This window comes from Numenius arquata, chromosome 1, assembly GCF_964106895.1.
Source record: "Numenius arquata chromosome 1, bNumArq3.hap1.1, whole genome shotgun sequence".
NCBI lineage: Eukaryota > Metazoa > Chordata > Aves > Charadriiformes > Scolopacidae > Numenius > Numenius arquata.
In genome coordinates, this window is record NC_133576.1 from 50,943,158 (window position 1) to 50,964,554 (window position 21,397).

Consider the following 21,397-nt stretch of genomic DNA (forward strand, 5'->3'; position numbering starts at 1 on the left):
GGCTTTAATATTCCCATTGCTCACGCCCTGGAAATTTAATGCAAGGAATTACAAAGGGTTTTCATGTGGCAGCAGGAATCTACATCAATAGTTTCATTTTTCTAATTTATTTTTTTTCCTATTACTGTTTTACTTTGTAAACCAACATCCCATAACTCTCTGATTTGTCGTCCCCCAAAGTGTGATGCTACTTTTGATGTTAGTATGTGTGTGTGACCCTCTTGGGTCACAACAACTCCATGCAATGCTACAGGCTTGGGTGGAAACCTGCCCGGTGGAAAAGAACACAGGGGTGTTGGTCAACAGCTGGCTGAATATGAGCCAGCAGTGTGCCCAGGTGGCCAAGAAGGCCAATGACTTGTATCAGGAATAGTGTGACCAGCAGGAATAGAGAAGGGGTTGTCCCCCTGAACTCAGCACTGGTGAGGCTCCAGTTTGAGTACTGTGTCCAGTTTTGGGCCCTTCACTAAAAGAAAGACATTGAGGTGCTGGAGCGTGTCCAAAGGGCAACAAAGCTGGTGAAGGGTCTAGAGCACAAGTCTTATGAGGAGTGGCTGAGGGAACTGGGGTTGTTTAGCCTGGAGAAAAGGAGGCTGAGGGGAGACATTATTGCCCTCTACTACTACCTGAAAGGAGGGTGTAATGAGATGGGGGTCGGTCTCTTCTCCCAAGTAACAGGCAATAGGACAAGAGGAAATGGCATCAAGTTGCACAAGGGGAGGTTTAAATCGGATATTAGGAAAAAAATTTCTTCACTGAAAGAGTTATCAAGCACTGGAATAGGCTACCCAGGGGAATGGTGGAGTCACTGTCCCTGGAGGTATTTAAAAGTGTGTAGATATGGTGCTTAGGGATGTGGTTTAGTGTTGGATTTGGCAGTGCTAGGTTAACCGTTAGACTTGATCTTAAAGGTCTTTTCCAACGTAAATGATTCTATGAAATAGGCCATTTAATGTTTCCAGAACCTTCTTTTCCCTCTTCTCACCAGAGGAAAAGTAACAGAGAGGTTAATCCCAGTTCAGTATTTCTTGTGGAGTTTGGTTCAGTTAAGATTGCTTGACTTCTCTAAAAAATGGATGGCAGGTCTCAGGAAAGTTGATGACGTGTAGTATGTTTAGAGCATATTTGGTGAATGCAGTAGTCGAATAGTAGCCTACCTGTAGGAATATGAGATATGTAATTTTTACTTACATAATAATTTACATGTAGTATTTCCATAGGATCCAATAACATAATAGGTACTTTACAGCTAAAAATTAAACAGATTTCAGTTTTATGAACACTGCTGTCTAAGACTGCAGCTGAATAAACAGGGTACCTGTAGGAGTCTTGAAACCAGTCTTGCCCTTGTCTTTCAGAGGTCATAAAATGTCCTCTGAACAGGCATGTAAGCCAAATAAATTGCTCTATTTATTTTTGGGGTATGGGTAATACCCCAACTACTGTTGGTGGAAAACCACTGTTTCTCTTTAAACTTTATTGTGGTGGTTTTTTATTTATTTATTTCAACAGTGGATCTCCTGAGTCTGTCTGCTGCATGTGATGCCTTGGACCAGCACAACCTCAAACAAAACGACCAGCCAATGGATATTCTGCAGATCATTAACTGCTTGACCACCATTTATGATCGACTGGAACAAGAGCACAATAACCTGGTCAACGTTCCGCTCTGTGTGGACATGTGCCTCAACTGGCTGCTGAATGTCTACGACACGTATGTATGGGTGCTCTGAACGTGACCTGCTCAGGAGCTTCCCAACAGAACAAGGGGAAGGGGAAAGGGGTAACGAGCTGTCTGCCTCATTATAAAATGAATGGCTTGAAAAAACAGTAGTTAAAGCGGAAGTTTAGTAAACCTAATGGTTTAATGGCCGCATTTAGCTGAATCAGTACAGCCCTTGGTTAGGCTTAAAATCCTAGCTTTATTGAACTAAGCAATAAGAGCACTGGAAACCAGAATTTTTTAAACAGATTTCTGTGTTCAGAGAAATTCTGAAACTGCATGTCTTCAGTAGGTCACGGCTTTGCATGGCTTTTAAAATTTATTTAGATAAAGGAATTCAAGAGAATTATCAATAAGCAACAGTATGAACACTATTATATAAACTGTTGCCTGTGTCTGTACTTCCGGATGTTAAACCTTTTCAGAGCTGTCCATTTTCTATAGCTTTCAATCTATAATTCTTGTTCAAATATGGAAGAGGTTCATCTCTAATCTAGTGTGCTTGCAACCCTTAACACTCAGGAGATTTGAGGAATACTTCATCTAAAATTTAATTTTAAAATGTGTACCTATAATTATAAATACAACAGAGTAAGTTTACCTTAAGAATATTTATGAGTATTCCTATTCAGTGGGTTAATGATGTTGCTCATAATGCATAGATAAATTCCAACACATGTTTGGAAGCTAATTTTAGGATAAGCCATTGTTTTTGTATTTGGTGAATTTAGTGAAGAAAAAAAAAAAAAAAAGAAAAAGTCAGTGGAAGTCTTCATTTGTTTTTTTAAGGTTCTTATCAGCTACCTTCAGCCAGACACACTCGTTACTGTGGCAGAATAAACATTTACGTATAGAAATGGAAGGACATGGGTCAATTATTGTATTTCCATTGACATTTTGAACCATATTGAAGTGAATTGCCATAACATTGTTCTTTCATCCACCCTTTATCACAACACTGAAGCTTTGATGATCACCTACGAAAAAAAAAAGTACAGATTTGTAGAGTCTCTTCCTGCAGGATCACCTCCGATAAGCCAGTCGCCTATAACATCCTCTGCAGCAGCTGCAATATCCTGTGAAGTGGATTACCCAAATTACATGATATTTTTATGTAGTCTACCCGTTGTAGGGAATGGAGCCATATTAATTCAAGAGCCAGGTTTTATTTCTTTAATCTGCTTTAACTTCCACAGAATTCTGATCCACTGCTGAATTACCATCAACTATAAATAACATATAAATGAAGATACCTGGCTAGTGAAAAACAAAAAAAGATGTGGAGTGGATGTTAATCCAGATAAGCCATGTTAGAGGCAAAGAGGGAAATAAAGGTCGTTCCACAGGCTGCTGCTAAGCTGGACTGTCCGGTTTAGATTTGCCGTGTCCAGTCTAGTTTTCTTTATGTTGCAGTGTGCTGAAAGTACAACATTAGAAATTATAATTGGTTGCCTCCAGGCAATTCCCTAGGTATGCTAGAGAACTGTGTATTGCAGGACACAATGAAACAGAGAGGGGTTTTATGTGTGAGGAAAGCTCGTAGCTATTTTGCTGAAATTCAGGTTGGAATTACGCTGGTAAGAGAGGTGACCTTGGGGTTACATGTGTTTAGTTTTCATTGTAAACTTAATAGGCAAAGATCAACCGAAGTGCATAGCAGTACTGGAGACATTTAATTAAATGTACTGAATCTTTACTTTTCTTATAATTGAAAACTGTCATTTGTAAAGATATTAATCAAATTCACAGTCAATGACTGATCTAATTATGGGCACAGCTCTGCAAAACCAACACGTTTCAGATTTGTTTTAATTGATCAGTCACTCATGCTCATTTGCAGTAGCATGCTAAATTATTGGTTTGACTTGGGAGGAGAGGAAGAGTGAACTGAACAACTCATGATTTGTGCAAGTTTCAATTTAATATGCCTTGCAGAGAAATCATCATTCTACATTCTTCTCCTGTATAATTTGCATGAGCCTGGTATTCATCAGCAGGAGTTTCTCAGGGCACAGATGATAATTAATTTGGAAAAGATTTGAGGGAGAGGAGTAAGAGGAGTGGAGTGTGGAAAGCATAGGTAAACAACAAATGCTTATCAGTGATGAAAAACACAGGATTCTTCAGTAAAAGTTTCCAAATTCTACATTGGGCTTTGCCCACCAGTTTCCATCTGCACCTTTTATAGGGTTTGCAGGGGAGGTGTGAGGGTAAATGAGCGTCGCTGGCTCCTACAACGCTTTCATAGCATTAAAAAGGCAACATGCCTCTGCCGAACAGCGCAGCCTGATGCATGACAATGGCATGCCTGTACATGATTTATCTTATTCCCAGTGGTGTTCTTACTGGTGACGCTTCAATACTGTTCGTAAAAGCTCTGCTTCAAAAATGTTGGGTTTAGGCATTAGCTTCCTATGTTGTATATGTCTTCCTTTGCAATAGATGTTATTTATTTTGGAAATGCTATCAGAAATAAAAGTCTTGGAGGAAGCCAGCAACTGGAAGTAAATTGAGCTAAACCAGATGACTGAGAGAAGATGGGAAGGTTTGTCATCACGTCGCCTGCAGTGCAGAGGGAGATGTGCTTACCTCAGTCATGTCAAAAAGCAAAAGTAATAGTGCCCCAAGGCAGGAGTGAGCGTGAGGGGCAGGCTGACCGGAGGCGGCATGGGGACGGGCGTGGAAGTGCACCATCCCCTTGGCACTGCGCAGGACAGGTTTGAGCGCTGCGAGGAGGAGCTCAGAAACCACCCCGTCTTGTTAATGGCACAACTCTGCAGCCTGCCTGCCTCCTCGTGATTTCTAGGCGAGCTTCATCATTCACCTGAATGTCCTACAAGTGCCTCTGTTGCTGCGCGCTGCTGGCAGAGGCTGCTTTTTCATGCCTGGCTCCTCCTCAAACGAGTCAGGGCAGGGCTGACAGAGAATAAGCAAAGACTTTCTAAAAAGGACTGCTGCATCGCTCTCGTGGTTTAACCCCAGCCAGCAACTAGGACCGCACAGCCTTTTGCATTTCCAGTTAAAGTAGAGTTAAATTGTCTTTAGCAAAAGGGATGGTTTCCTGTTCTGTCAGAGACCTCATTGTCTCTGAGAAAAACAACAGTTCATAGAGAAGCCTTTTCATATAAGTGTAGGGTAAAGACTCTTTACTCTCACCTTTGTCATAAAAAAGGAGGTGATTTTTTCCGAACGAGACCATTTCTGGTTGAATCGATACAACGGCACAATCCAATTCAGCTCTGCCTGTGGAGCCACAACCTTTATCTTATATCTCATTTCAAGCTTATCTAGTAAACAGCCAATGTTTGCTGTGCTACGTGGTTCTGTGTAGGACTTCCTTTATGATGACTATGGTACTGCAGTGAACATCGTTATAGTAAACAAATTATGACATGAATGGATCATATCATCAGCCAATGTTTCTTTTTCATTAGGGGTCGAACGGGAAGGATCCGTGTCTTATCTTTCAAAACTGGTGTTGTATCCCTTTGTAAAGCACACCTGGAAGATAAATATAGATGTAAGTCAATGTAATTATTTTGGTTTTAGTTTATGTTTATATTCTATTTTCGTTCCTCCTGTTTATTGCATAAACATTTAAGTAGCACACAGAGGCATTCTTTTAGGTAGTCCAGATGCAAAGTGTGTTAATTTGCTCCACTTTGTACTTTTATTTGTTCAATATGGTTTTAGGTAGTTTAGAACAGTGGTGTCCAAACTTTTTTGATCACGCACAGCAATTGGTAAAAAAATTTTAGGCATGCACCCCCACTAGATGTATATTTATTTATAAATTATATACATGTACTACTGTACTAATATACTATGTACATTATAAAATTTAAAAACAAATTAAAAAAGGCTGAGATAAAGATGAAGTAAACACTATATAATTTCTGTATTTAATTTATTAACAGAACAAAAAATATTTTCTTACTACACCCCAGTGGATTGTGTTACGCATCCCCTGTGGTAGATCACCCACCCTTTGGAGACCACTGGTTTAGCACACCTTCATACACAAAAATGCATGTCTACAAGGCATCTTGCATTACAGCATTTTAAAATATATTATCTTTTTAAAATGTTTTCCACAATGTGGTCAGGATCTTATTATGTACGTTTTGCTTAAATATGCTTGCTATCTTTAAATAAATATTAAAGGTAGGCAAATTTTGCATATTTTAATAGACTGAATCCTGAAATACTTGAAAAAATTCCACTTGAAGTTTTAGTTTTATCTGACTAATGAATCATTTCATTAGTGAGGCTAGGATCCGGGAAAGATCTAGTGATAAGAGTAGTTCTGAAGAGTAACTTTCAGTTAAATTAACTGGTATCCCTCATTCATGCATTTTTTTTAATTTTTTTTTTTTTTAAGACCAACGGTTAGGGTTTGACCCAATACCATAGCAGTTCTCTACCAATTGTTATTATTCTATTCTTCTACTAATGAAAGTTGAGGAACGCTAAAGAGAAACCAGACGGTTCCAATAACAGCATCTGTACATGACTATGTATAATTGTATCAGACTTTAGGGTAATATCTATGAATGTCACAGTTTAGATCTCTGGATGTTTCATGTCTTGTGAAAAAGTATTCAGAAAGTCTTTTAAGAAAATAACTGAGTACCGATGTTTTTCAAAATTATATTTCATTGAGCATTATCAAAGTTACAAAGGAAAATATTTATTCATATTTTATAGTCTCCTGCAGTGTGTGCGCACAGTAACACATAACCCCCTTTTTAAGGTTGTATAACACTTGACATTTTAATAATGGGGAAATTGAAAGATGAATCATTTGTGGGAGAGGAAGGAATTGTCTGCCAGGTTGTGGTCTGGCTTCACCATCCATCCCAAAGTCATAATGCAATTTCTATTAGTATTGCTGCAAGTATGCGATGAGTTGCACCCCTTAAATTTTTTTCTCTCATTTATGTGGCTTCTTCAGGCTTGCAGAGTTAATGGAAGGATTTATCCCCAAATTATTTATTATAAAACTAGACTTGGCAAGAGTGAAACTGATGTAATTAAAAAATATTCCTTTCTCTATCCTTTCCTTTATTGCTTTGGAAGAAAACAGGTGTTAAAGCAGTGTTACGAAAGTTATCTTGAACGGTGCTGAAGCACCTTTATAATAGTATCCCTGGTTTCAGGTGAAATATTTAGAGGGCTCCAAAAAAGGGGTATTTATTCTAGCTGTCTATCTCTTTTTGGGGTGATTTTTTTTTTTTTTCCAACTCTCTGAATAGTTAGGAGAATTTATTCAGGTCATGTATTTTCAACAGGGATATTACCAAATAAATATTTCAGTTAATGCTAACCTGATTTTTATTATCATTATGAACTCTAAAAACTCCTCAATGTATGTGCAGCATAACTAATTCCCACCCATTTAAATTGAGCTTATAAGGGGTAGTAATTCTGTCCTGTAAGGATTCTTTCCTAGAATGATGCAGTAACAAAACATGGCTTCAAGTGATATTTCACTTCAGAAATGAAAACTTAATATGATATTAACATTCCTGGTGGATGCTAGGTTCTGGCATACTGTAATGTGTTTCTTTCATTTTAGAAATACTCTTGAAGTAAAAGATTATGATATATCAAAGTTTGGGAGCTCTTGTTTTTCAGTTCAACTCAACTGAAAAATAAATTAATTCTCCAAGTTCTACGTTAATTGCTAAGACTTGAAAATGTGCTGTATGTTGTATGAGATTATTCTACTGTTAAACAATATTTTTAAAACATTTATGTTGCTGTGGCTCAAAGATTTTGCTGTTTAGCTGTGTAATAGAATCACAGCTGCTATTATCAGTAATGCCACAGGTGTTGTGTTATAATGGCCTTTCTTCCAAGGTACAACCCAATAATGCTATTAAAAATTATCACTAGCCTGCTTATTTAATGGAAAAAAAAACCCGACAGTTTTTGTGTTCATGTCCGCCAAGGCTGTTGACTGCACTTGCTAGCCTTTGAAGCCATGCAAACTTCTGTGCTATTTGCCATATCCTGGTGTGATGCTTTAGCACAGGTGTCCTTTCCCTTCCTCCAGACCTGTTCAAGCAAGTGGCCAGCTCCACCGGCTTCTGTGACCAGCGCCGGCTGGGACTCCTGCTGCACGACTCCATCCAGATCCCTCGGCAGCTGGGGGAAGTGGCCTCCTTCGGGGGCAGCAATATAGAGCCGAGCGTCAGAAGCTGCTTCCAGTTTGTAAGTTCATGTTTGTTTGCTCGCTGTTATTTTTCTGATTTGTTATTACGTGTTGAGGTAGCCTCTCCATTTGGAAGAGGATTGAAAACCTGGAAGAAGGATTAGGGTGCCGAGGATTGTTTAATGGTGGAGTTCACTGGTGTATTAAACTGTTCCTTTGACGAGATGTATTAGTCCTCTTCTCTGGACTTGGGTCTTTTTAGTCTGGAGAAGAGAAGATTGAGGGGGGATCTGATCAATGCCTATAAGTAATTGAAGGGTGAGTGTCAAGAGTATGTGGCTAGTCTTTTTTCAGTAGTGCCCAGTGACAGGACAAGAGGAAATGGGCACAAACTCGAACGTAAGAAGTCCCATCTAAAGATGAGGAGGAACTTCTTTACATTGAGGGTGGCAGAGCACTGGAACAGGGTGCCCAGAGAGGTGGTGGAGTGGCCATCTCTGGAGACGTTCAAAACCCGCCTGGACATGTTCCTGTGCAACCTGCTCTAGGTGGACCTGCTTTGGCAAGGGGGTTGGACTAGATGATCTCCAGAGGTCCCTTCCAACCCCATATCATTCTGTGATTCTGTGAATTGACCCATTTCTCTGGCCTTGGTGGAAGAAGCCCAGATTATGCTGTTATCCAGACAGCAAATAATTGTCATCAAGGCTTGTATTGCAACTGAACCCTGCAAAAAGTTTAAATCTTTGTTACGGCAGCTCCTGATTTTACAAGTTTCTGTTGCCAGCGGTAGATGATCATTTAGTGCTGCATGTAAGTGAACAGCAATGGTTAATCTAAATTTTGGGCATGTACCTACCAGTGACAGTCAAGTGCCCAGGGGAGTGATGGGAAAGGAGCAACTGCCTACAGTACTGTCTAGGGGCAAGGAGCGTTCGATGAGCTCCTTCCGCCGCCTGAATGGGTATTATCAAGTTTTTTTGAAGAGTGCTGAAAGAATTCCTGTCCTGTCTGTTGAGGAATACACGGCGAACTGGAGGCTCTTTTTCAAACTTGTAAATTATTTAATCTGGGGAGGAAGAGAGAGCTAAGGGAATTATTCATCCTTATCCTAACTACTAGCAGAATGCACAAGATGAAGACAGCTGCTTAATGAAAAGGTAGAGGAGGGGAGGTAATCTATGGTCTATGATTAACTCTCAATGCATCTTCTACATGACAATGGAAGAAACGCTTTTTTCCCCATCCCCTAACTGTCGCTGGGGGATTTTTTGTTTGGTTGGAGGCTGGGGGGGGGAGGCGGTTTGGTTTGCTTTTTTGCCTGCTGCTCAAGTTTCATTATGTAGTAGTTTCAGTTCTGTAGTAAGCAAAACACAGCAAGTTTTTTCAATGAATATTAATGTTTGGAAATAGCCTTCTTACACACAGTGACTGTGAAAAGAATCTAATTCTAAAATCACCACAAACTTCAGTTGTGATGGGACGTTTGTTTTCTGTACTTTTTAAACCTTGTCAGGTTAATTCTACCGGGTTCACGTTTTCCCATTTCCATCATTCATGTTTTGACCTTTTGTAATTCTATTCTGTATTTGATGCCATTTCCAAATTATAGGGCCACAGCCTGGGTGGATAATGCGTGCTGATAAATTACACATAGCAACTTTGATAGCTGGGTTAAACCCCTGCCTGTGGCTTTCAAGCCTGAGTTCCATGTTGGGCTCTCAAATGAGACCAACACAAAATGTTGCTGCAGCAAATCCATGGTCAAATGCTCATTTGTGCAAATGGCCTTCCTTGGAAATTAGGACTCGCTGGGTCCTATTGTTTTTCCCAAGTGAATGGCAACAGCACTTAAAACACTGTAGAGAAACTGATAAGGAAAGTGACCTTGGGATCTGACAAAAACATTTTCCAAAAAAAACCAAACCCTTTTTTTGACATGTTCATGAATCAGAACATCAGAAAACCTGAGATTTCCTTCTCTTAACCTGCACTGAAAAATAGGGTTTTTTTTTCTTACCTGCAGTAAGAGGAATTTCATCCTCTCTTTTTCCCCCAGGTGAACCTCATTTTTAACTTGCAGAATGGGAGGTTGGTTTCTGACCTGGGTTGCAGCAGAACAGATGATCATCTAGGAAGACCAGAAAGGGGGAGGGAGGCTCAACTGAGGAGGGGAAATACAAAAATATGGAGGACAGAGTCCTAGGGAGAGGAGAAAAAATTCAAGCACAGGGAGAGCCCTGAGGGGGGAGGAGAGAGACGGAACTAAGGAGTGGAATGATGGTAAGAACAGGATTAGGGAATAACAGTGGTAAAGGAAACAGAAGGATGGGTAAAATGAGGCATGAAAGAAAGGAGCAGCCAGGAATGGGGGAGGGGGGAGAAATAAGACCTTTCCAGGAGAAAGGAGGAGAGGAGTACAGAAAGGTCCTTTTGGTGTAGGGTCATGGTGCGTGGGGGACACAAGGATCCTTGGGCTGGGGGCCAGTGCAGAGGTGCTGGGGGGTGCAGGGAGCACCTGGGAAGCAGAGTGGCCGGAGGAGCTGGATGGCTGAGGGGAGATTGCACAGGGTTCCCAGTGGCCTCCTTTGGCTGAAGTGAGATAATTCAATTTTTAAAAATAGTGTGGGGATTCATAGTTTATATTATTGTGTGGAAACTAAATTAAGACTGTCTTTGTATGCCCACGGTGAGGAGTGCTTTTTCTTTAGGTTTTTTTTTCTTTCCTTTGTTCTTTTTTTTTTTTTTCCTTTCTGGTGATGATAAGCCAGCAATATATTGCAGTCATGTCAGAGTCTGCAACAAATGCGTGCTTCAGAAATGGCTCTCCCAGCCCCCTTAGGTTAGGTGCCCTGGCAACGGCCTTGTCTGTCTGCACAACAGCATAAAAAAAAAAAAAAAAAAAAAAAAAAAAAAAGGGGGGGGGGATGTTTACTGTTCCCAGCTGATAACAGGGGAAATCTCTCCTGCGTTTTGGTTTGAAGTGCAAGTCCTTGGGAATGAGGGTTGGGGAGGGCGAGCTTCCCAGCCCTGCTATTGGCAGCAGCCTGCCCGCTGGCCCATCCTGCCAGCGCTGCCCACTCCCCAGGAGCAGGTCCCGTTGCCACAGGCTGCTGCTGCTGTTACTTTTCAATCCCCAGCACCGACTCTTGCTTTCCATAATTTACTTCATATACCCCCGAGGAGTGGGTCCCCTCACTGCAGGCTGCTGCTGCCCTGTTACTTTTCATCCTTCCCAGCACCGACTCTTGCTTCCCATAGTTTTCTTCATATACGGAAACGTGCTGATAGTAATTGTTGGGAGAAAAAGGATGTTACAGAACTCTTCCTACCCGGTGCAGGGGGATGCACTTTCTGCTTTGAGATTTTAAAGAAAAAGATGTTTTTAAGTGAGAGCGAAGAGCTTTATCTAATGACCATTTGAAGGCTATATATAGCTCTGCCTGAGCCCAAACTGCATCAAAGCAATCGATAGATCCATGAAAAATTGAGTGAATTCAGTAATACTGCAGTGTGAAAGCGCTTTTCTTTTAGTTCTGTGACGGGTACGTTTTTTAAGTAAACAGGATAGGGAATTGATACGGACTGAAGGACGCACGCTCTGTGTTTTAATCACAGTGGAAAATTATTAATATGCTTTCCTTGTATATTGTAAATAGGACACAGAAATTCACATCACTGCTTTGGGTTAGTTACTGTGACATTGGGATGTTTTAAGAAATGTGATACGAAAACAGAATGCAACTTGGATTAAAATGTGTCTTGCTGTTTCTCAATAAAATTTTGGGTATTTGTTTCCCGGTTATAAACTGTTTTAAGTATGCTTTCTTCCAAGGGTATACTTGGAGTACTTGATATGCAAAAACAGTACAGATGAAGCTAAGAAGTAGTAAAATATGTACAGTTAAATCATATCTGTATTTTAACTTCTTGTTTAATTTCACTTTGACAGAGAAAAGTGTTTTAATATTCTGTATTGTGTAGTCTTCATTTCTAGGTTTGTATTCGATCAAAGATCAGGCAAGATCAGCCAGTTTTTTACAGCCACTTATCTTGTCCAAATCCAGTATATTTACCCAGACAAATAAAAGGCGAAATAGGGGCCTGTTAGTCTTTTTAGGTAGAGTTTGGTATTGCAAATCCTGGGCCAGGACCCTGATAGTGGCTTTGGCCACAAATGCTGTGATATGGGTTGCTTGGAGAGTTGTTTCGTGAGGAGTGAGTTGGGTTTGGGTTTCGGGGGGTGGGGTGGGGTGGTGTTGTTTTTTTTTAAACAGGAAATATCAATACAGTTTACAAATAACTGTATATAGTTATGTAGAGGTCTATCTGAAAATGCAGTGTTACTGTTGAGGGACTCAGTCTCTTTCAAGACATCCAGGCAACCCTTGTTTCTATTCATAGGATGTTTTTTCTGCTTTTGCTTCTGACGGGGGAGAGTTGGCCTGAGGGGAACTAGCAAATCCTTCCTCAAGCTGCTATGCTGTAAATGTCATAAAACAGCAATTCGGGTTTTATTTCAGCAGGATTTTGTGAACCTGTGCCTGACTTTGGGAGGCACTCTTGAAGAGTCCTACAAGTGAACTGTTTTAAAGAGCTATTTTAAAATGGTTTAGTGTATGGGGAGTAGGAAGATGTTTTTTTTCAAGTGTGGATGATATAAAACTGTACACTAATTCACTTCTGGGTTCATGGGTTTTTATTGGATTACTTTTTACCACAACACTAAAAACATTGACTGGAGTAGTCAACGCAACCAAGTGTAATGCAAGGAGTCAAAATAATGATCTTAAGCATTTGCCCTAAGGGTCAAGGCAGATTTAGGCAGTTTGCATCACTCAAAGTTACCTTTATAATAATCCCCTCTTTCTTGACCATGAAACAGCACTTGTCTCAGATACAACAAATTCTTGACTTTTGTTTTCTTACCAGCTAGCAATGGGTAGAACATAAGTGTATTGGGGAAGCCATTCAAGAGTGGAAGACAAGGTTGAGCAGGGTTTGCTCTGACTCCTGGGAGACAGGGCTGCTGTTCATGGCTTGCTCTGCATTTTTAAACTTCAACAAGTCACAAGAATTCCATTCCTCTTTTTTCTTTTTGTCCAAAGTAACGCTTTCTTAACCTAACATAAAGCTTTCCATCCTGGATGTAAAATGCCATCAAATTAGCAATGTTAATTTATTTCCAATTAATTTCCTACACTGCAGCTAAACAGTGAGATACAGCTCATCAAAAATGTTATCAGAAATTTGTGCTATGCTGTCTGACTGTGTCCAAAAACATATCACATTGTTCATGTAACATCACAACTATATTAAGCATATTTCATATTCTGGATAGATAAAGTTAATATAGCATAGAATATTTTTTAAACTACTATCTGGAAGAAGAGGGGGAAAAACCCAAAAACATTCAACTCCTAAATATTGCATAAAGATGCTAGCACCACCCAACTTCCTATTCCCCCCATTGTTCCTGCAAAATAAGTACTGAAAAACAGATGTCTGGAACGTAATGAATTTGAATGTCCCCCATAACAAATTGTTACTTGTAAGCTAGAAAGGGCTTTATGAATTTTACTTTATGATTCACTGTTATTACCATAAAAATTGGGAGTTGCACAGAAATGTGTTCAAGAGAAGAACCATTAATATTCTTTCCAGCTTGATCTTGTTGGTTCAGATATGAACTGTATGAATTCAGACTTTTTCCCTTATGTAAAATCTTCAGCTGCTGTCTTTACCAGATTTAGAGATTATTAAAAAAATCGTAATAGCAGCTCAGGGAACAGCCGAGAACTGTCTGTCCTATACTGCCTGACCCTGACCAGCTTTTCTCCACGTGGCTTTAAATCTTCATGTAATATAATTCGGAACCAGTTCTGATACATTTTAATGCACCTAATCTCTCTGAGCACAGGTTTTGTACAGGCAGCATGCAGAGCTCTGGGTAGGCAGCTATTGGGACTGCTGGCAATCAGCAGTGGCTGCAAAATTAAAATAGATCTTTGGATGTTACAGAAAGTCTTTCATCGCCGCAGCATTTTCGCTGCAAATCTAAAGCAGCTACAAGTGGAGAGCGGCGCTTTGAGCAGCTTATTCTTATTCTGACTGCAGCTTGCACTGCAGCATTTCCGTACACTTCATGTTTTTCTATTAGAAATGGCATATTAAAGACATCCTCTGAAATTTTTTTTGAGGTTTAGAGGACCTCTGTATAGAAAGTATAGTCTGCTAGGCAGGGTAATGGTTTGCCAGTGTAGTTCCTGGCTGATGCTGGTTGCCAAGTGAGGCACAGAAAGCCTCTCCCCAGCCCCTTTACTGCCCTGGCTGTTGGCTGAAAAACAGGCATATAGGTGATCGTATTTTATAAGTATGCCTTTCTCTTAGGAGAGTTCTAGAATTAATTCTATTGAATTCACTGATGTCCTGCCACAGAAGGCAGTATCCGCTCTTCTGAACAAATTCTCTTGCCGGTGTTGGCTGCACTTGATTGTACTTCTGATTTTCTCTATTTTTCCTTTGGGGAGGTTCCTAAATTCTGTAGCTACATGAAAAAACAGGAGTAAGATTTAATGCTTTAATGCAGAAGTCTTCAGAAATATTTCAGTGTGTGGTGGGAAAAAAAAAAGTATTCAATTTCATATAAGACCTGTAATGAATATTAAATTGTGAGGGACTTTATCTGAATAACTGTAAATATGTTGTCGTTTGGTAGTTTTACCCCAAATATCCAAAAAGGAGGTATAGGACTGGACTAGAAATCCATATATGTGGATCTTAAATGCAGCTATAGGAGTCTTTAGACAATTTCACAAACTAACATCTTAAGAAGAATGTCCTGACCAAAAAAATCTCTTTGTTTCTAATTAACCAAAATATTGCAGCAGCATTTTAAGTCTGTTTTAATGCAATGCATTATTCAGGAAATATTCCGGGGAAGGAGGGGTGTCCACATCTTTCTTGTGGCTGGGGGTTCTGTCTAGGAGACTTTGCATTTTTCTCTGTCTTCAAGTATTGATCAGTTAATTTATTTGTCAAGATTATAAGCAGTGTTAGCTTTAAAAAAAATACAAACAAAAAAGAAAACCCAAAAACCCTATCCCACACAACTAATTGTTTTTCCCTATAGTGCTCTCTCCTTTTGATCAGTTGTGATATTTTTTCTCCAAATTCTTTGCTAGCCTTTTTAGTTCAATAAGGTTTTAGTTAGCTCACACAGAACTCAGATTTCCTGAGAAACTGGAAAAGTAACTGAGAGCAAGCATTAAAAAAATCGGCACTCAATCCCCTGTTCATCTTGGTCCAGGTACATGATACATTAATGCTTATTATTTATTTAAATGCTTCAAATAGGTTTGGAACCACAAAGGAAGACAGTCTGCCTTGTGAAATTTGAAATAGAAAAGACTGGCCCACAGAGGGCTGTATTTGAAACCCCAGAGAAAAAGGAAAACAGATGATTTAAATATATTCAGCCTATAAATATTCTGATTCTGTTGGGTATCATGGAAGGAAACATCTCAAGGAATTTGAATTAGCATGTAGTAGTGGTTTAGAGAAATGGAGCGGGACGGTATCTGGCTTCATCGCTTGGGCGATGTGGACCCATCCTCCTCTCTCCCGTCCTTCCCGCCAGTGCCCTTCACTGTTTCTACCCGCTCCATCACCTTGCCTGCAGCACTGAAACCATCTCTTAGGTTCTCGGTTTTGTGCTGGCTCTGTGCCCCCCTACATGCTGGAGAGACATTCCCCATAAACATTGACTCTGTCCCTTCAGTGTTTTCCTTACAATCCGTTTTGATGCTTTTTGCCTTTATTCGGCACTGTTCTCTGCCTGCCGGTACGGTGTGACCTCTGCTCGTGTAGATAGATCACTGTCATCCCCCGTTGCCTTGTGTTTCTTGTGTCTCTTTGCTGTTTCTTTTTCCGTACTGTAGGTGCTGCCGGGGAGGGGTGAGGTATCATTTTTTGGTGTGTGCACAGTGCCTGTCACAATGGGATTCAGCCGTGTGACTGAGCTGCCTTGAAATTACCATAGAAGAGATAGCTGAAATAACCATAGTGGTTAGGATGTGATGGGAAGGCAGCAGAGGAATGGGACTGCTGGGAAGTGTTCACAGGCTCTTTTGCTGCTGGCAAAGAGGTGAAAGTGGGAATATGAGTAGTGAAAGTGGTGGAATATGAGGCTAAATCGATTGTATTCTGTGGGACAAAAGTGTATTGTGCTTGCAGGCAATGACAGGAAATTTAGAGATGGTATGGTGGGAAGAGGGATTTTAAGGTATTTAAGGAGGCAGAGAGGTTACATGTTTGACAACAGGCTTAAGGAGGGATTTGAATGATTTCTTTATGCATGCATTTAGAAGAAAGGTTGGTTTGATAATAAAGGACGTTAAGAAGTAAGGAATTTTGATCAAAAGACGTGCAATTTTTAGGGCTTGGATAACTCGAACTGGTTTTAAAATAGGTGAGAAGCAGTGCTATGCAGGCTCAGATAAGAGACAGGAAACGTGAGATCAAGCATCAAAGGTGATCCTGTAAGTGGTGATTTTCTCAGTGACAGAGTACATGGTAGTGCTGTCTATTGTAATAGGGAATGAGAGAAAGAGAGATTTGAAACGTTAATAATAATAGTGTTCAGTTCCTGTCTTGAAGGCAGGATTCTAGAGATTATTTTTTTTGTTGTTTGGGGTTTTTTTGGGGGTTGGTTGTGGGGTTTTTTTTGGGGGGGGGTGGGTGGGTAGAGGGGTGGGGTATGAATGACTGGACTGGGGGAAAAGCTGGAGTATATTCAGGTAAAAGATACAGAGTAGGCAGGAATAGAACTATTTGAACTGTTAATTAGCTGGTGGCAGACATGTCACTTGTGCTCAGCCCCTGTCTTTCTTCCCCCCTGTGTTACAGGCCAACAACAAACCGGAGATCGAAGCAGCCCTCTTCCTGGACTGGATGCGGCTGGAACCACAGTCCATGGTGTGGCTGCCCGTCTTGCACAGGGTGGCTGCTGCTGAGACCGCCAAACACCAAGCGAAGTGCAACATCTGCAAGGAGTGTCCAATTATTGGATTCAGGTACAAGCTCGCTCCCTTTCCACGTGTACTACTGCTTGGTGGATCAAGAGCTCTGCTTGTTGCCAGGCGAATCATGTGCTTGATTGTATGCATGTTGCTCAGGGAAAAGATAATGGTGGCAGGGCACAAGGGAGGGTGACACCTAGACTGGGTGCAGCGATGTGAGAGTTGAAGAGAACAAAAATCATCTGTCACTTAAGATACGACCCTTCCTCTGTGCCCTGCTCTTGCCTTCCATGCCTCAACCAAAGTATTGGTAGATAGAGCAACTAGTACGATTTGCTTTACATTCAATCTATCCTATACATGCAGTTACATTTTCTGAATTGAATCCTAAAGAATTGCTTTCTGTCATGATATAAAGCAAGGAAGTGCCTTGAAAATTCTCAGGTGTGTAAAGCTACGTGTGTGTTTCTCAGAGAAAGAGTGTTGTTGGTGGAACATTAACCTGGAGTAGGGGAAATGTAACTGGTCTATTTAAACATCTGGATCGACACCATGGTTACTATGGCAATGAATAAGTCACTGTGTTGTAAAATGGCAGTGTGTTGGTATGCCTGTTGAGAATCCACTTAACGGCTAAGTAAATACTCACTTTCAATTATGCTTAGACTTGTTTTATCACTTTGCTTCCCAATAGCTGCTTTGTATGGTTTCTGTCCCTTTTATGCACGGTCTTCTTTTACCATTGGCATTTCTCTTTCTATAGTATTGTGTTGTTTACAAAGAGCTTTCTTTAATTTTGTTTCTAAAGCCCAGGTAGACAACAGCAGCAAACAGTACCACATAGAAAAGCCATCATTTTGCTCTAACCTGGGAGAGTGAGAATGTTGCTTTTATGCATGTAGTGGGGCAGTGCTTTCTATTATGCAATTTCACAGGCAGTGGGAAGCGGAGGAAATAATGAAGGTTTTGCTTTGTTTTGAATCTGAGTTTTTCCTCCAGTGAGGATGTTCCTCTGATCATCTAAGTTCTTCTCCTGCTTTTATTCCCCTTGAATATCTCAACTGGGAAGTGATAGATATTACTGAGGAAGAGCTAGGGACGGGATGTGGGTAGTTCAATAGATCCACAAAGTCTAATTCTCCTGTTCCCAGTCTATGAACTAGTATGAGTTACTTACATGGTTTTGTATAAACAGCCAAAGACAAGTAGGTGGAATTGAAAAATGCGGCACTTGGAAAATCAAAGGATGGCAAGTGAATGGATAGTCTGTAGTGAACATTGAGAACTCGGGAAGTGAACACTGGAGCTCTGTGTTTGCGTCTAATTTTACTTGACTGATCTCATCCGTCTCTTAAATTTATATAAAAAATCTATTATCATGATAGTAGAACCTGTTTGTCACAGATTTTTTCTCTGGCTTTGCAAGTCATTGAAACCCTGTGTACACACTTGACAAAAAGATACTGTATTGGAAGGCTTTTAGAAAGCTAATACTGTGTGCCTCAGTACGTATAAAACAATGCTCTTTTGAGGTCATTGTGACTGTACTGCTTCACGTATTTGGAACAAGACAACCCTTATGCCTCCGGCTCTTTCAAACACTTGAGCATAGCAGATACAACAGTTAGCTGCCTCATAGAGCTGATGAGATTAAATAATGGCCTGAAAGTGCGTTCAGAGTTTTGCATGGATGAAATGCCATACAGGAAAATTGTTTTGATAGAGGTGCTAGGAAGGACACAAACAAATTCTTCCCTTGTATGCAGCACTTAGGAGTTTACTGGAGTAACTTGTTGAGGAGGGCATTACTTATTTGAATTTTACTTCCTCAAGACATTCTATGTTAGGAATCATGATGAAGAGCAAAGGAACTGAAATTAGCATTACAGAAACAAAAAGTGTGGCAGTGTCTTTCGTATGTTAAGAGAGAGTGATGGGGTAGAAATCTTCAGTGTTGCCCAATGTTAAAAATTTTTTTGAAGATGCAGATCTTCGATAAACATCTGAGACAGCAATACCTGTCCATCGGTGGGGGAGGAGCATTGCTTGGCACTGCACACCATGTGATGTCTCAGGGAAGAGAACTTACTAATGCAGAAAACTTGGCAAGCGGATATGAAACATTCACATACAAAGCTCTGAAGCCGTGGATTTTTTTTCTTCTCTTTTAGGTACAGAAGTTTAAAGCACTTTAACTATGACATCTGCCAAAGTTGCTTCTTCTCTGGCCGTGTTGCAAAAGGTCATAAAATGCACTATCCCATGGTGGAATACTGCACACCAGTAAGTAGCTGTTTTACTGGCCCTTACTGTCCCTTCTTAAGTAGAAAGGAAAAACTTCATTTCCTATGTGCAAGGTAATGGAGCATTTGGGTGGCTTTTCTTTCCCCTCCTATAATTAAATCACCTTTTACATACTATACATGCCAGCAATTTCTGATGCTTAGTAAAGGATACTCCAATGGTTTGAAGTAAATTGAAGTTCATTGTTTGTACAATGCTGTGTCATAATGTATTATTGCTTGGTAAAGACTTGTTTCATGTTCAGTGCCATAGTTCACTTTATGAATCCCGCAGGAAGCCTGTGATTTGTGTGAATACTCATTTGTATCTTAGGTCACAATGTTTTCTCTATATCAGCGTGAGATTTTTCTTTCATTCCCCAGCAAGTTGCTGCTTCGCTTGTTTTCACCACAATACTATTATTGCATTTTTAAGTTCTTTACTATTTAGTGATACCTTTGTATTATATGATTTCTTGATGATATAAAATACTAGGGAAGTTCTCAAGAGTAGCAAGTTAGATTTCATTTCTGAAGTCTGGAAGCCGAGGTGTTCTATGCAGCGCAGTGCAGATGTGCTGCTTTAGTGGTGTGATGAGGGCCTTCACCCTTGTTTTGCAGCTCTCAAAAGGATCAGTTTTGCGTAAACACTTTCACACCAGGCAGCTGCCAAAGGAAATTCCATATTACTCTCTCAGCATGCTCCTTTTTCTTTTTGGCCACTCATGACCAGCGCAGAGGGGCATAAATTAGAGGAGCTTTCAAGTTGTCCTTCCATGATGCAGCACGATTGAGCTTTCAGCCGCCTTTGCTATTGTTTGTGGTGGTCTTGAAGCAGTGAGCTCTCTGGTTGTCGTTTCCTGGTGTGAGGATGGTCCCTTGTCTTGTTCTTTCATCTGCTGGTCAAATATAAATGGTGAAAATAAAGCATTAAATTATACACAGGCTAGCCTTATAAAATTATATGAATGGTCTTTACAGCTTCATCCAAACAAAAAGCCATGGCCGAAATGAAGACTCAGCTTTTCTTAGAAATGTAGGAAAGAGAGAGAAAAATTTATTTCCCTAAAATATTATAGTAAAGCAAAACCAGCATTTTTGTTAGTTTTAGTTTATGGATATTTATTTACATTCTCTATCAACTTTTACTGTAGCATTTAAATGATAGTATTTAATTGGAATCTCTGTAAGGGCGGCTACTGTGCGTTTGCTGGCTTTTTGTCAGTATTCATTGGCTGCTGCTTTTCAGCCTCATCCCCCAGGGGCTGAGGTTACTGGAAAGGCCGATTTGCCTGAACTCCTGCACAAGTCAGAGGGAAGCGCTAGCGCTGCCTGGGCAGGTCTGAACAGACTTCTCCATCGCCGGCATTCCTAGAGCTAACTCTCATCATCTGAGTCAAAGGCAGAGCGAGCAACCAACCGGCCGCGTTAGAGCATTCCTTCCAGCTGCAGCCGAATCGGCTGTGGTTTCGTTTTGCAGCTTGCCACTCTAATTCTTGCTAATAAGTGACACGGCAGGTTTGTGAATGGTGCACAGAGTGCACAAACCAACGTCTTGCTACTATTTTCTTAACCTGTTTGTGAGATGTGTTTTGAGGACAGAGAAAGGAAAAAGGATTGTGAGACACCCCCCACCTTGCAGCAACTCATTGCAACGCAGGGTCCAGCATATTTCTGTTCTCCCTGAAAATACAGGTTACTAACAGGAAAACACGGTGGTGAACAGAAAACTTGCAACAGCATCCAGCTTGCTGGATCAGAATAAAGAACCATTCACAGCCAGTACATTTTTTTGTGAATCCTGAACTCCAGCAGCCCATGCTAATGTGCCGTGCCTGGCTGCACCAGCAGCCAGCTGAATTAGAGAAGGATTAACTGGGGGTTAAAAAAAAAAAAAAGTGAATGTGACGCACAGCAAGCCCTGATCTTTCTTGTGTTGCTGCTATAAAAAAAAAAATAAACCCACATACTGTGTGACTGAACAAGACATCCACTGAAGATATCATGTCTAGTATATAATTGTTTTCTAAATGAATGAAAAGAATCAGAATCAGAATCAGAATCGTAGTGGTTGGAAGGGACCTCAGAGATCATCGAGTCCAACCAACAGTAAAAAAAAAAAAACAAAACAAACAAAAAAAAAAAAAACAAAACACCACAAACAAAACCACCACCCACCACCTGAACACACAACACAACAACCAAACCAAAAACC

General features: G+C 40.4%; 1 protein-coding gene across 4 annotated transcripts in view; it reads left to right on the forward strand.

Moving 5' to 3' along the window:
- The window catches only part of DMD (dystrophin), a 1,192,402-nt gene that overhangs the window by 1,126,851 nt on the left and 44,154 nt on the right, over positions 1-21,397 (forward strand). For all 4 annotated transcript variants that reach the window (XM_074159135.1, XM_074159144.1, XM_074159153.1 and 1 more), the window contains 5 exons: positions 1,513-1,714; positions 5,158-5,243; positions 7,782-7,939; positions 16,788-16,954; positions 19,072-19,183. In XM_074159135.1, coding sequence (XP_074015236.1) covers positions 1,513-1,714; positions 5,158-5,243; positions 7,782-7,939; positions 16,788-16,954; positions 19,072-19,183 — 725 coding nt within the window. The remainder of the gene's footprint in view (positions 1-1,512; positions 1,715-5,157; positions 5,244-7,781; positions 7,940-16,787; positions 16,955-19,071; positions 19,184-21,397) is intronic.